The sequence below is a fragment of the Gavialis gangeticus genome, unplaced genomic scaffold (genome assembly GCF_001723915.1).
Source record: "Gavialis gangeticus isolate Ggan-Ray unplaced genomic scaffold, GavGan_comp1, whole genome shotgun sequence".
NCBI lineage: Eukaryota > Metazoa > Chordata > Crocodylia > Gavialidae > Gavialis > Gavialis gangeticus.
The window spans coordinates 44784409-44800519 of NW_017729033.1; the positions used below are offsets into that span (position 1 = coordinate 44784409).

The 16111-nt window shown below is 42.2% G+C and overlaps 1 protein-coding gene across 1 annotated transcript in view; it reads right to left on the bottom strand.

Moving 5' to 3' along the window:
- The window catches only part of DHX15 (DEAH-box helicase 15), a 133204-nt gene extending 117437 nt beyond the window's left edge, over nt 1-15767 (bottom strand). Inside the window, exon 1 of the mRNA XM_019525825.1 lies at nt 15578-15767. Coding sequence (XP_019381370.1) covers nt 15578-15767 — 190 coding nt within the window. The remainder of the gene's footprint in view (nt 1-15577) is intronic.
- Between the last annotated feature and the right edge of the window lie 344 nt (nt 15768-16111).

Here is a 16111-nt window from a genome sequence, read left to right on the forward strand (position 1 = left end):
GTCCCGCCGCGCCGCTCGCCGGGGCCCAGGGAGAGCGGACGGGCCCGGAGCATGGCCCGGCTGCTTGAGGGGCGCCAGGACCCGGCCTCGGCTGCAGCGGCCCGCCCGTGCCCCCAGGGGGAGGTGGGAGACAAACCGCATGGGCAGCACGTGTAGCGCAGGCTCGACCTGGCTGTCCCTGGCCCGATGCCTCTGCATCCTCCTGGGGCAGCACTTGGGAGAGCCCAGGGACGCGGGCTCCTAAGCAGGAAGTCAAAGGGGGCACGGAGCAGAACCCAGCACCCCCCGGAGAGCACGGGCCCTGCAACACACAGCAAAGCCTTGCAGGAAGCCTGAGCTCGGGCACCGGGGACCCACTGGGCAGGGCCCAGTCCCTAACTCTGCCCACTTCCCCGTAGAGATCTCTCTTCAAGTTCTTCAGGCCTGGAATTGTCTTCCACTACAAACTAGGTGGGGCTCAGGGGTCTAAGCACAACTGTAAAAGAAAGTTATTCGTATTTGAAGGTACCAAATTCAAATTAAAAAAAATAAAAACTGTCCCAGGAGGTACTGGTCACTGTGCTGTGCTTGGAACGCTTGTTACTAACCTCTGGGCTTGAATTTAGATTCTCACGATTCTGAGCTTCTATTAAGAGCTATTGTCCAGCAAACTTTCAAGCTTACAAACAACACTGGGATATCTATTTCAAGGGTCATTGGATCTTGGCTTTACATAGATGTGACAATTCTAAATTTTAACTAACCAACCAAAGGCCATATTAGCATTATTACTTGCACTGCGTTACTTACACTGTGGTAGCACATAAAGGTCCCTACTCCCTTGTATTCCTGCAGATTCCTAATACCCAATAAGCATACCACTTTAGCCCAAACAGTTTACAATCTGAAGTCTTTATCCTGGAATTCTTTAAAACATGAAACCTTCAGAACCTGATCTGCCTTAAAACATTCAAGTAATTAAGCACATACGCAATTTTTCACAGGAACAGGCCTAAATACAAGATGTGAGACAGTAACCAGGCAGAAAGATGGAAAGGACAAGGTAACAATGAGACTACTGGTCAGTAGTAGCATCTTACCAAAACCATGAATGATGCAGCAGACATGCCCAAAACTGAGCACATTCTATGCATCCTCATCTTCCAAAGGAAGCTGACAGAAAAAAGTTAAAAAATACCTTGACCTACGTGCATCTATATATGCATACACTTTAAAATGACTTAAACTTCAGTTTTTCATTTCACTTTATTTTTTTTTTTTTAGAATAGAGTCATACCCAAAATAAAGCCATTTTTCATCCTAATCAAAGATAAACTAGTCAGCTTCATAACTCTTTCAATAAATTTCTAGCAAGTTTCATAGCAATTGTTAAATTAACAGAAGGATAATGAAATATTATAGTGGGTTGTTTCCATAGCAAGAAAATGCTTAACCCAAACCAAAACTCTTTACATTTAAAATTATTAACTATAATTGATTGATGTTTATAACCATCAAAAAAGCCCTGAAAGTTTGGTTTAAACTGTTACTTCAGTTCTGAAATGCAGCTCCAGAGACTAAAGTTCCCACAATAAACTATCTATAAAATATTTGTATCTAGTTAAAGTAGAACTGCAAGCTAAATCTGTGTGATTATATTACTTTAAACACCCTGGCTCCCCTGGTATTGGATACAAATGCCTTATTGTTTATTTAAAATATGCTAATTTGTGAGAGTGAAGTCTAAGAATTAGATCCAAAGAAGGACCATGATGCTTAAACCCAAAACAACCCCTACTTGGTGGCTGCTTACCTTACCTGGCACCTCCCTATTTAATTGGAAAGTCCTGTAGGCGCTTAAAATTATGCTTCTGAGCACGGGCACAGGTCCAATCTGAGCAAAACACCACTTACACTTGCCTTCCCCTGATCAGAATATAGGAGTTGGATGCCTACATGCCTGGAAGGTCCCAATCTGCTAGGCCATACTCAGAGCACAGGCAATGCATACCAAGAAAACCAACCTCCTTCACGAAATGCAATTGACTACTTTATTTTAAAACATGGCATGAAAAGGAAAAAAATACCAACTTTTTATATGGTAACATAGCAGAGCACTTACCCAGGAAGTAAAAGAGTAGGTTTAAATCTTTCCTCACTCCTGAAGTTGATCAGACTCATTTTTCCCATCTCCAAACAGAGCACTTCAGTGACCAGGTATCAGCAGTAGGGTAACAATGAAAGTGTACATGGGGCACCAGCCAAGGAGTCAAACAGGGAGAACACTGGAATGGAGCCAGGGGGGTACTGACTCATCATCCCCACATATGCAGTTGCTTTGGTTCCAACAGCAAGGGGGCAGAGCAGCAGCAATGGGGTTGGTAGGATACAGTGCAAAGGCAGTAAGTAGCCAGCAGAAACAGGGTGCTGCAGGGGAGAAGGGGAAGTATCAGAGGTGGTTAACTTACCTCCTTTTGCCACCCTCTTTTGCCACTAACAAAGTTAGTGGTGGCAAGAAGAGGCAACAACTCCCCCTTCCCCTACCAGCAAACTTCTGGCTGCTGCCCCTTCACCAGAATGGTACCACTGCCCAGGGTGTAGAACTAGCTAGTTACTCCTCTCTGTATCATCTAGGCTGGGTGGAAACCTTCTCCACCCATCTTGTTGAAGCTGGGCCACCATGCAAAGAGGAATGAAATGTTTGGGAGGCCACTAAGAGATCATCATTTGGAAATGCCTTGGGGTTTGTCTGTGCTGTATCTGTAGCAGGCCTTAGGGAGGGCAGGACTGAGCACACCCAACCAACCACTCAGGTCCACAGAGATGCTCCAAAGCATGTCTGTCCACAAAGCTGACATAATCAGAGCCTGGTCTTAAGCCTTCAGTCTCTAGCAGATCTAATACCTTGTACTGGGGATAAGCCCAATGCAACATCACTAGCAGACTTCCAGATCAGGAGCTGGTCAGTGGACTCAGATGGACAGTGCATATTTAATCATGTCTCCCACAAGACCTATTCCAGACCCAGCATAGACCAGCCCTAGTCTTCCATTATACTGTATGGGGAACCAACATTCCTAACACTGGGTTCTGGACTATGCTCAGCACCTTAACAATCAGGATTGCTATATGCAATTCCTTTCTTGAATCTAGCTCTAACTGAATAAGTGAAGCCTACACAAGTAGATCTTGTCATATCAACAGAGGAAATTACTTTCAGAGACAAGCACCCCTATCAAGAATATGATGACAAACCCACATGTTCAAATATATTAGCAAAAAAGTGAATCAACTGATGTCAACAAGTGCAGTGACGAGAGGAGCAGTTTCTTGTATGTATTTACAGCAACTAAATTATGTCAAACTTTACCAATACGAATACTTAACACTTTGAATTGTTCCAGGACATAAATAGGAAACCAGCCAACTGTTTAAAGCAAAGATGTTATGTGCTCCCTACAGTTCATTTTACCAAGCACTGCAGCTTGGGCACAGCCAAAGGCTGTGGCTGGAGTTATCTTATTTTCAAAAGATAACTCCATATACAGTTCATCATTGCAATTTAACTTAGTGGTCAGAAAGCCCAGATGATATTGTCAGTGTTTTACACAGAAGGGGGCGGGGGACAGATAGCAATTGCTGTGGGAAAATTCAGTCCTTGCTATCAACACCACCAGAAGCAAATACAAGTCAAGAAGGACTCCTCAGCAGCATACTTCATGAGAATACACTTCTCAATAATGGGGAAAGAAGCTATGTAACCAGCCAACTGATAGCACCTTTCTCTTAGGTAGATTACATTTCAAACACATCCAGATCCATCTCAGTCAAGCTCTTGGGTTTGCTAGATACTATGCAGGCCTGACAAGGAGCAGCAGAAAAAGTTACAATAGTTGACCACAAAGCTCTAGTCTAACCTCTTCTTTTTGCAAGCTGTGAAGCAAGTACCTTCTAATTTGGGCACAAGAAGACTCCAAAAGTGGTTAAGTTTATTAGCAAGAAAAGTTAAAACTCTATTTTGAAAGGAAAGTATTTTCACTTTCTGAAGAGCAATTCAGCAATACAACCATACAGGGACAGAGTTTGCCATTGATTCCATTATACTAGAAACTAAGCATGAACTCCTGCTTCCAAATTTTGGCAGCAACTTGCCCAATATCTTTAAATCTCTTTACTTGGAAAAATTGTTTACTCCCACCTACCTCTCAGAGATCTTGTGAAAATAAATATTTGTCAAGTATTTTGAGAGACTTAGATATAAAATACCACATAAGTGCAAAATATTATCACTATAGAACCACCCTACTAAATTTACATGTTGTCCTGTGAACTTTTATAGGAATTTATGGGTAGAATGAGGCTTGCTTAATGCCACCTTAAGGTAGTTGGGGCTGCTGAAACCAAAAAGTTAAGCATCACAGGTGAATACAGTTTATCACTTGAGCTCCTTGCCACCAGATTAATTTCTAGGCCATGATCTTGGAATTGCCATTCTCCATGTAAGGCATTATTAGGGAATAATAAATATTTCATGGGGAACTGCTGAATCCAGGCAGAGACCTAGATTGGAAGTTTTATGCATTGGTCTTTGGTCATATGCCAAGACTTTGATAAAAGGCAGGTTTTTCTTATTCATGATTTTTCTTGTGAAGGTCTAATTCTTTCTTGTTGTCTCTTTGTAAGTTTATCACAGCAGTGACAGAGAAATTGTATTTTACTTCTATGTTTTATATTTATTTTCTATTTCATGCAAACATGTATTAATTCACAGTTATTTTAGAAAAATACTCTTTTTGACAGATCAAACACTTATACACATAACTATGTGTATGCTTCACTTTACTGGTGTTTTAAAAGTCAATGGACCTGCTCACATGCTCCAAAATGAGCATATGGACTGTTCAGGATTGGGACCTGTCTGCCATCTGTGTGCGAGTTGCTAAATACTGCTACATGAACAGAAAGTTACCAGGGTATCAAATAATTACATATACCTGCCAGGTTAGTAAAGTCCAAGAGTTTTGAGTCTGGTCCATATTCTTTGTGAGGACATTTGGATGAATAATTAGCCAACAGTGACAGTTATGGAAAAAAATACCCACAGCTTGTACTAAGAACAGGCTGGGATATTGTGCATGCATTTACTGCCACACCTTGCCTAGCAACCGCTGCTGTACTCAGTTTATAAAGGGCTTCTATAGTCTCTTCCCACTTTCAGGCTGATTTGTGTTAAAAGTGTCCTTGCAAAACAGACTTTAGCAGCCAATGAAAGCAATTGACAAAGGGATTCGAACTTCCACAGCTCTGTCAAAATGGACTGGAACCTCCTCCTCTTGACAGCTTATTTCTATAAAACCCTAGAATGGGAGAAACTAGGTTGTTTGCAATCCCTCCCTTTCTCCCCCAACAGCTGGGAATATTATTTTTAGTTTAATCTGAACACTAACATAAAAGCCCTAAAGGATTAGAGAGCAGACTCAGGCTAAGCCATTTTCTTCACTATTAGATTACATTACAGAGCTTGTAATGGCATCCTTTCTTCTCACGTCGTGGGACTATACCCAGAAGAGAACATAAAATGTCACATAAGTCACTCCCCACTCCAACAACATGCAAATTGACACAAGACACTAGTGACCTAATTTGCCAATGTGCTGAGCAACCCAGCTCCCACTGAAGACGAAGGGAACTGCAAGAGTACAGTGCATTTAGGATAAGTACAGACAGTCAAAAAGCCTGAGGCTGAATTGTTTCAGGCTTTGCAGGTTAGTCTAAGCTGCAAAGATTGAACCAATAAGCAAGTTAACAGACATTCACTTTGCATTCAGGAAATGTAGCCACATACCTGGAATGACTCAGGCCAGAAGCCGGGGGGCACTAGAGCACAGATCTCTGGCATGTAACCACCATGTGCTGTGTATTTGCTTCCTCTTCCTGCTGCCTGGAGATCTCTGGAGTTTGCAGTCCAGAATCATATAAGCAGGCCTCTGCAGAATTGCTCATCACTTCCTCTTCCTGCTTTTAGGTGCCTCTGGGATTTGTAGTCCACAGTGGCACCCAGCATTAAGCAAGCAGGGCAGGGGAGGGCAGCTCTGTACTCAGGGAAAGGGAAGTTTAACCCTCTTCCCTGGTCTAGACCACAGCAGGTCTACCTAGGTCGGGGCAGACAGCTGACCAGTGAGCTAGCTCTTACTGCTCCAGTTAGGGAACAGAGGGGTGGGGCCAGCCATTATCTCCAAAGCAGGCAGCCCAGTGTAGGGCTGCAAAATGCTAGGATGCTGGAGGACTGTGAGTTAATTTGAACCAGGAAGTGGTCTGGGACAGAAGTTTCATAGACTGGTTTGACCTAAACCAGTTAAATCTGATACTACATTTAACCAGGTTTATCTTAAACCAGTTTCAGCCATTTGGAAACTGGTTTATGTGTACTGAACTTCTATTCTGTTACAGATTTAAACCAGTTTCTGATCACTTAAACCAGTTTATGTGTAACTTCTGTCCCTAGCCTTAAAGGTCAGACCATGATTATCCAGACAAATGCATATAGCCACAAATGGATATGTCTTACTCCTTCCTGCACTTACTACAGGACTCTATGTGTTTAAAGTATTTTTTTGGTTACTACAATGACATAAAGACCTATTTTGATGTTGATGCACATACTGAAAGAAACAGAATTAAAGTGGCACAGATAGTTGATAAGTTTTAATTGCCTGACCTTGCAACCTTATCAGTGTTACTTGAATGCATGATTTTTGCATGGAATTCTGTAGATAATATTAAGACCAGTTTTACAGAAACTTGTGCCTATACTTAGCACACCGCAAGTAGTCCCATAAAAACCAACTGGAGTGTTAAGAGAACATAGAGTAAGTAGGTACATAGATTTTTGTGGGACCAGAACCACAATGTTTTTAGTGTAAGAGTAAACTACTAGTTTACTCAAAGCTATTATAGGTAAGTTTGTTTGTGAATGACTGTTGTACTACACTTGAGTGATAGTCTAGTTGGTTTAGATACATATACATCAGCAATACTAGGCATTAATGCAAAAAGTTTATCATGCAAAATTATTTTTCAGATATTCGAAGTAAAACTTCTTTATCCACGGCCTTTCTGCAGAAATTCTGTTAACAACAAACAACACTTTTACAATGAAGGAACTTATGGAGTCATCTTATTTAGAGCCTTATTGGCACTACAGGGAAAAGAGAGTTCCTCACAGCTCTCTAGACTGAAGCAACCATTGTGGATGATAAATGACTGAAGTTTCTATGCAAGTATGATGTGAAAATGGTAGCCGCAATGAAGTTTGTTGATCTGTAGGCCTTACGGAGCCTTGATTACAAACACACTGGAGGGCACAAGTACAATTAAGAAGGATCTTGATAAATAGAAAAACAAGGTTAGAGACTATAAAACAAGTTCAATGCTGACAAATGCAAGGTGGTACACTTAGGGAAGAATAAACAAAAGCACAAACATAAAACAGATAACAACTAGCTGGATGGCACTGCTGTGGAGAAGGATCTTGGAGACTTGATGGATCACAGACTTAACATGAGCCAGCCATGTGACAGCAGCAAAAAAGAAAAATGCCTTTTTGGGTTGCATCAGCAGAAGTACTAGATAGGAGACACTAGGCCTCATCTAGAACATTGTGTGCAGTTCTGGGCTCTGAATTTTAAAAAGAACTAAGAAGTCAGAGAAGGTCCAAAGGTGGGTGACAAAAATAATTAAGGGCCTGGAAGGCAAGTCATTCAGGGAAAGGTTGAGAGAAATAGGTGTGTTTAATTTGCAGAAAGCACACGAGGGAACATGATAGAAATCTTCAAATATCTGAAAGGCTGCCATAAAGAGGAGGGAAAGACACCTTTTCTCTGTCATTGCAGAGAGCAGGATACATAGCAATGGCCTGACACTGCAACTAAGTAGTCTGAGCCTGGATATCAGAAGAAACTTCTTCACCTAGAACATTTGGACTGTGAAACAGACTACCTAAGGAAATAGTGAAATTTCGTTCTTTGGAGGTTTTCAAGAAGGGGTTGGATAAGCACTGGACAGGGATGCCTGGACAGTGCTGTAAAGAGCAGTAGTTGGACACCCAGGAGACTCTGCACTGCAGAATGAGAGAAGATGCTAAGGATAGGTGTCAAACCTATACTGCACAGGCACAACTCTGGATCAAGGACCACAGAATGGAACCTTCATATCAAGACATCAAGTCAGCATATTTAAAAGCATTTAGAGCAGACACATTTTTAACAGATTTATTTTGTGTATGTGTGTATGTATAACCAAATAACACCCGAACATGCACAGGGCCAACATGTAGGGACATGGTTTTATAGCATGGATACTTTGGAAATGATATAAAAAATGTTTTTGTTGTGGGGGAGAACCTCCTAAAAAACAAGTAATCAAAAAAGTTTTCTTTTTTAATTTTTAGCAGAGGAAAAATACTAGCGAGGGAACAGGCACAGAAGAGAAATAGAAACCAGGAAGCAGAGAGAAAGAAAAACAGCATAAAAGGAGAAGAAAGGTGAGAGAAGAGGGTGGATAACAAATGAAAACAGCAGAGGAAAAAAAGAGAAAATATCCATGACAGATAGAGGAGGATAAGAGTTGACAGACACCAGAAGAAAAAAGATACAGAAAAGATAAGAAAGATGAAGGAAAATCTATCCTGACAAACATTTCTTCTCAGCTTAGCAAGGAGACATTGCTTTGAAATGAAGGCTGAAGTCTCATGGGAAGGAAAAGAGACAAATCACCTGATACAGAGTTAAAAATGAAAAACATTCAAAGAGGAAGAAGGATGTTGCATTCCTTTGGTTTTATACATGCATACACATTGCACCTATGCAAATCCATTTTCTTTGCCTACATTTAGGTGTGATATGAAAACTTAAAATTAATTCATCCTCTATCCTTCCTCTTGCCCACTACTCCTGTCCACTAATATTAGTATATATAGCTAATGCTGTTTACCCACTGTTCATGCCAAAGCTTTGGTGTTGACTTGACTTGGTCTTAGGCAGCCTTCAACATCTCCATCCCTGTGTGTGTAGGCATATTGCACATATGCATGTACACAAATGCTAATATAACATTGATTTCCCATTTAGAATAAGAGAAAGGTCATGAGCTATTCATTTTGAGAGACTAATACCACACCTCAAGAAGAGAAACAAAGAGAAGAGAGAGAAAGAACACTGCTGAGACAGAAAAAGAGGAAGAAGTACACACACAGAAAAGAGAAGGTTCAGTATGAAATGAATCGAGTGATCATATGTTTCAGAAGTACAGCAAGTAACCAGAATTTCCAAGGAGATGACCAGATTCAATTGATTGAAACAGGTGAGAACAAGTAATAAAGAGAAGGTAAAAGCAAAGAGAACAATTCATACAATGTTTATTGTGGACAACTCAGCTGTGAGCTGAGCTGGGGATGAGTCTAAACTCTAAATGTTGTTGCTATCATTGGATTAAACTAACTAATAATGTCACGAAGTGGAACTTTTATTTTGTTTCTAGGCACCTGTGTGACAATGCATCCTATTCTGCTTGGTGCCATACTCTGAGTCTTTGTGGCTGCTCATTTTTCAGTGTGCTATGTATGATACATGGATGTCATCTCAGCTGCTGCATTGTAGTTTTGCTTCTGTGCATTGGCTGGAGACATTCGCTGATGTTGAGTCAAGTAGATCTTCTGCTATTTCAACAGCTCCATAAATCAGGGGTGTGCTGGAATTTTAACAAGGGCTCCTCAGAGTCCTAATCATTTTGAAGAAGAGATGAAGGACTTTTCTCTGACTCTGATGATGAAGGTCATTCCCTGTCTTGATAAACCGTCTGCCAGTAACGGCTTTTGTCTGGGCCTCATTTCTGGAGAGCACATGCTTTGTCTTTATAATGAACCAGACCGCACTGTGTCAAATGTTTAAAAAGAAAAGAAAGAAATTAGAAGTTAGGGGAGAAATTTGGGGAAGCATTCTGGATCCCAGAAAGAGGTATCAGGTTCCAGAACACATTAGTTTTAATTCCGTAGTACAAAAGGCATTTAATCTCGAGACAGAAGAAGAACAACAAAAACCCAAACCCAGGAAGACCCATGCTCACAGGGAAGCTGTAGGATTTTAAAGTTTTGAGGGGGTTTTATATCTGTGGGGTTCTTAATAAACATCTTTATTAACAATTAGAACCTCCTAACACTATATTGTATTAGCAGAACAGCAAATGGCAACATGAAATAATGCAGTTTGGGCAGCGTCCTCTGCTGTTAGAATGCAGACCACACACACTCAATGTACAACGCAGTGATGGACAATAAGGCAAACTTAAGAAAGAATGAAAATTTTGGACCAGATCTAGGATGCGTCCATTGTTAGAGGCTAGGGACAGACATTACAAGTAAACCAGTATAAGTGGTTGGAAACAAGTTCAAATCAAAATTGCTGAAACCAGTTTACGATAAACCTGGATGGTTGTAGCATCGGACTTACCTGATTCAGGTTACATCAGTTTATTGAACTTTTGTTGCAGATCCCCTTCAGATTCAAGTTAACTCAGAGTCCCCCAGCTTCCCAGGATGCTTTGTGCCTCCCCCAAAAGCCCACGCTTGCAGGGTGGGCAGGCTAACCTTGGCCTAAGCTGTCTGCTCCAGGCAAGCAAGGAGGCATGATCTAGCACCACTGGCTTTTGGCCTGGGCCACTGAAGGCATGTGGCTGTATTTCTGGAATAAAAAGTGAATGTCTGTTCACTTGCTTATTGGTTCAATCTATGCAGTTTAAACTAACCTGCAAAGATTGAATCAATTCAGCCACTTTATTTAGCCAGAGATCATGGAGGAACTCCATCAGCTTTTGCTCCCTTAACGGTTTCTCCTATTACATTCTCATTTTAAATTATGCCATCATAACAATATGTTATATTTATATGCTGAATATAACTTTTCAACACTAAAGTACAAGCTTCTCCAGTAAATGTTCTGAACAGAAGTTGGTTACCAAACAGTGCTGCCTCCTGCCTCAGGCTCACTTCTGAGAAAATACTTTAACAGAAAATCAGTGAAGAGATTCCCCCAGTCCCTCATCCTTGACTGAGTTCAGGCTCAGTTCAGGTTCATGAAGGTTATCCCAGATTAAGGCTGAGCCCCTGGTTAAAATAATGATAGAAGACTACTACTGAACACAATTCAGTACATAGCATACACAGCATGTATTGGAAAGTACTTTGCTAATGAATGTTGAAAACTAATACAGTGCTTCCATTTATGAGCCAGCCCATTACAAAGTGGCATACTCCTAAGTGTACAGAGCGGAGCTGCAAGTAGCCCAATTATTTTTCCTCTATTGAGTATACATCAGTTCAACTTATACTTGAATTCCTTCCTTCTATTGCTTCCATTATCCCTGAGGCATGGGAGTGGGCATACATGAACTGGGAAGTTGCCTGTCTCAATACAACACTAGTTGGTCAGTAAACTAAATGTCACCTTCTATGGCACTGCACATTTGTGGTTCCACTGAAAAAATGTATTAACATTCTGGAAGATTTCTAGGGTTGAGCTAGAGAAAAAGTGTGACAGACATGAGAGTAACAAAACTGTGAGATGTACCAGACACAGTGGGCATATGGGATATTCAGAGATCATTGTATCAACCTTATTTGGTCCTACATGCACCCGTATGGGACTATGGAGAGATTACAAAAACTAAAATATGTGTTATTCCCATTTCATAATCAGGAAATTGATACAAAAAGCAGCAAAGTGACTTGGCCAGAAATGGAATCTGGCTCCCCAGTGTCCCAGTTCATTGCTCTATTCATTAGGAAACGCCATATTCTGATTTAAACAAACATTCACTGAACAAAATTAACTCAAGCTTAGTTAATAGATGGTTTTGCTATACTAGTGGCACCACAATGGATGCAGTACATAAATAAAGGCATAATATACCTGAGCTGAACTAGTTTATTCTTCCAGAAGGGAAAAAAACCCAAAGAAAATATCAATTTCTGTAAAAGGGAAAAAATCTTTTAGGGACAGAAAGATTATTTCCAATCTTCTTGTTGGTTATTACAAAAAACATTCCTGATCTTCATCTGCAGATGTGAAATGTACATTGCAAGTCAGGAGAACAGGTGGCACAGAGGCTTTTGAATTAGAAGTGTGCCAAGTGGGCCCCTTGGCCTAATTCTGAGCACCCTCAGCAAAAAAGCAAGTGGGGAGTGTGAAACATTTGAAAGTGTATTTTGGATTGAGCTGAGTTATCAAAATATGGTATTTTTTAAACAGATGTTCATTTTAAGACTGTAGTTTCCCAAATTTACTTTTCAGATTTCAAACACTATTGAGGGGAGCAGGAGGAGGGATGAAGGGAGTGGAATTTGCCGTGTGACTACACTGAGTAATTGAAATCAGCATGACAAAACGGAATGGAAAAAAAATGTTTATTGGAACAACAAAACAGGCTATATAATTGCATAAAATTCCTTTAAAAGGTGTTTGATGATGATAGGTAGGGATTGCTGGCATTGGCAGAGTTTGACTTGTACATTTGGGAAGCCAGTAACTAGCATTCGGCGCTTCCAGAAGGATACTGTGCCAACTATATTTAAGCCTATTTGTGATACCTGGGCCTTTTGTAGATGAAAAGGTCCCTTAACCTCCCAGGATCTCCACTCATGATTGCTGGTATGCCAGGAAGGCCTGGCTATATTCATTTCTTCCCAGGACACCTGTGGTTGGAGCAGACCTAGCAGCCAACAGAAAATTCTTCCTAGAGGAGTGATCTTACAAGAAGCTGCTCTTTTAGCTTCATGGCTGCTTTTTACCTTTAAAGCCATCCCAGAAGCTATCCCAAAGCAACCCAGGATCAGGGCCAACATGCTCATTAGTGATAATGGCATTTGTGTATGGAACAAGGGGAGAATATTCTTCAACAGCCAAAGGCACTAATCCAAATAAAGTCTTACCACAAACCCTCCTTAGCCAGAAGAATGAAAAGGAAATCACTTTTTTAATAGTGAAGAATAGGGAGATTAGCTCAACCAATTTATAGTGGGGCAGAGACAAAGTCAAGGGTTCAAGTCTGGTCTGGTCATGGCACAGGTGATTTAATGACATCCTTGAACGACTCTTTAGGCAATGTCTCCTCCATTTTAAGTGCACATCCATGAAATCACAATCATAATGTTCATGCTTCATGAAAATATCATAAAAATCCCTCTAACTAAGGGGCCTGGATATTCATTCTTTTACATTTTCAGCTACAGAAATACAGACTAGGGTTGTGGAGCTCTGGCAGATAATTTACACCCAGACTGCCCACTCTATGTGTGACCAGCAGGCTTTACCTCCACCTCAACCTCCACTTCCACATTGTCCATCTCAGACTTCTCATTAGTGCTAAATTTATTTAAAAGAAAAAACACAGAACATTTTTTATACTATACAATTTATATTACTTCAAAACTAAGATACTTCCCAAAGAAATTTTCCAAGGCACCTGAATGGGAAAACAAAAAGGGAAAACTCTGATTAATGAGATTTGTTTGTTCTGTGGTGTGATCAAACATGCCAGCACTACAGCCAATGATAAAAAGAGGGAAAGCACTGTGAAGACTGTTATATTCATCTGCTTAAAATTCAGCTGGTCTAAGTGCTAGAATAATTTGTTCCACACCATCTGGCAGATACGAGGGGAGGGTGAGAAAAAACCCAGCATGTAGAAACACCGTACTGGAGTTTGGAGTTTAAATTACGTCTAGTATTTCTCTCAGTATTATATGCAATACAACATTCTTGCAATTAAACTATAAACAATCCAACAAATGTTAATTTTTGGAACATGCAGAATCAAGCGTATTACATGAATATAACAATTCACGGTGCTTTATATGTGGATCCATAGCATATTAGAGCCCATAAGGCAACATATAACAAGACACACCCAATGCAAACGTAACCCACTTATCTCTGCGGTATGAGTCACCCTCTGGGGCACAACTACAGAGGATATCAGTCCTCTGTAGCTCTTAGCCAAGAGACTGGCCCTTTAGTTCAAGCTGTAAAGCCTTCTGCTGTCAGCTGTAGAAGTCCTTGGTTTAATCCCCAAGAGATGAGTCAGGATGGCAACTGTCATATACGTGAATATTCCATCTAGGATTTGGATGGTGAGGACTCAGATATTTGGATGAACCAGTGCTGCCAACTTCTGAAAACAGAAATTTGCCAGACTTGCCTCAAAAAGTCACTATATATCACTTGGCAGACCTTCTAAAGTCATCAAAAATGTCACTAGGCAGTCAACCAAGTCTTACACACTGCAAACTCATACAGGATCATGATTATGTAAATGTTGTCACTAGGAACCCTAAGAAGTCACTGGGTGTAATGATAAAAATGCCAAGTTGGCAAGAGTAGGGTGAGTTTCCTATGTCCAGAGGGAGTATGTAACCCATTGTTCTGTGGTTATTATATATCTCCTCCACAGAAGATTTGACACTACTATACTTCTTAGTTTGAGGACCTAGTGCTCAAGCTGTACAAAACTATTCTTTAAGCCTTGAGCTTTCTGGTTCAATCCCCAGCGTAAGCTAAGATCTTTGGTGTCACACAAACACTTCTGTTTACAAATTCTGCCTGAGCACGCATGCAGCTCCAGTTGTATCTGTAAGAGGCTAGCACAGATAAAGGAAAAAATCTGGCCCTAGATTCATAGTTTATTTTTAAAAGACTTTGTGCCTGTCTAGTCTTGAACATCTGGTCACGTGCCACGTGGACCCGGATGTTCTAGGGTGTTCGTCTATCCATCCCCGCTGTCCTGCCAAGTAGATGTCTCTCTCCTGAGTAGTCTTCTCCACAATCTCGCCTGCCATGACTTTGGATCTCGTTCTAGTGGTGGGGTGACCGACTGCAGGGGTCCTCTCGACTATGGGACAGCTGTATGGAGGTCTTCTGCGAGGCTCCACCTCCCCTCTACCTTGCCCTTACACCCTGCCTTGACGGGTTCACGATGTCCTTCAGCCAGCTTCCCCAACTGTTGGGGCTCTGTGGATGCTCGTGGGGACAGTTTTATCAGCCTGCTGGGCCTGGCCCTGCCTCCACCCACAGCGCCTAACCCCTGCCTTGCTTCCCTGGGGATAGAAAGCCCTTTTAGGCCTAAGCAACACTTGGGCTTTAGATGCCGTACACCACAACCCCTCCAAAAGTGGAAAACACAAGAAAAGTTATCAACAACAACAAAAATATGAGGATATGCAAAGGGAGGGGCCCTTTGCCCTCTGGCCACCTACAGTCATAGTCTGCCTACCAATGCCAGGCTCTAGATGCCTGAGATCCCTAGCTGGCTATAAACTGGGTCTGGGCTAGACTGTGAGCTATAGCGTTCTCCTCCTCCTCACTCTTCGCCTTGCCTGTGGGCTTGCTGGACCCGTGGAGGCCCTTCTCAGTATACCTCCCCGCTCCCCCTCATTGGGGTGGCTCTATGCCACCAGGGCCCGGCTTCTGGAGCCCCCTGCACTGTTTATGCCTTTTGTCCCCCACCTGGGGTGTCTCTTCGAACCCTCCGGAGCCCACAGTGATCCCACCTGGTCTGGCATCTTGGTGGCTGCTGCTCCCTCCAGCTCCTCGGTAGTAGCCCTCAGTGTCACACTCCTTCCACTCTTCCCGGTCTTCAGAGCTGGGTCCTTGATCTGGGCGAGGGGCAACAGCTTCCTCGCTCCCTGTGCTGCCGCTGGCAGTGCTATTCCCGTGGCGGGCTTCGCGGCATCCACACATGTTGGGAGAGGCAGCTCCCCACCTTCTTCCCCCTCGTAGGGGTTCCGGGAGTATCCTCCCTGCGGGTCTCCCCCCACCCCGCTTCCTCGCTAGCGGCGCCTTTTATACCCGCCGGCCGGCTCCTGCCACCGGCATTACCCACTGGCCACAGCTGTATACAGATGCGGCTAACAAGCCACTCGGGTCCCACCTCTGTTTCCAGCTTCGCCGCGGATCCTGCTGCAGGTAAGAAGTTTTGTGTTTCTTTTCTTTTACTTTTGTTTTCCTCAGCGGGTTCCTCCCTGGCTCTTCGGGGTCTTCCCCCCTGTCTCTCCCCGTGACAGACTTGTTGATCTAAAAGAGAT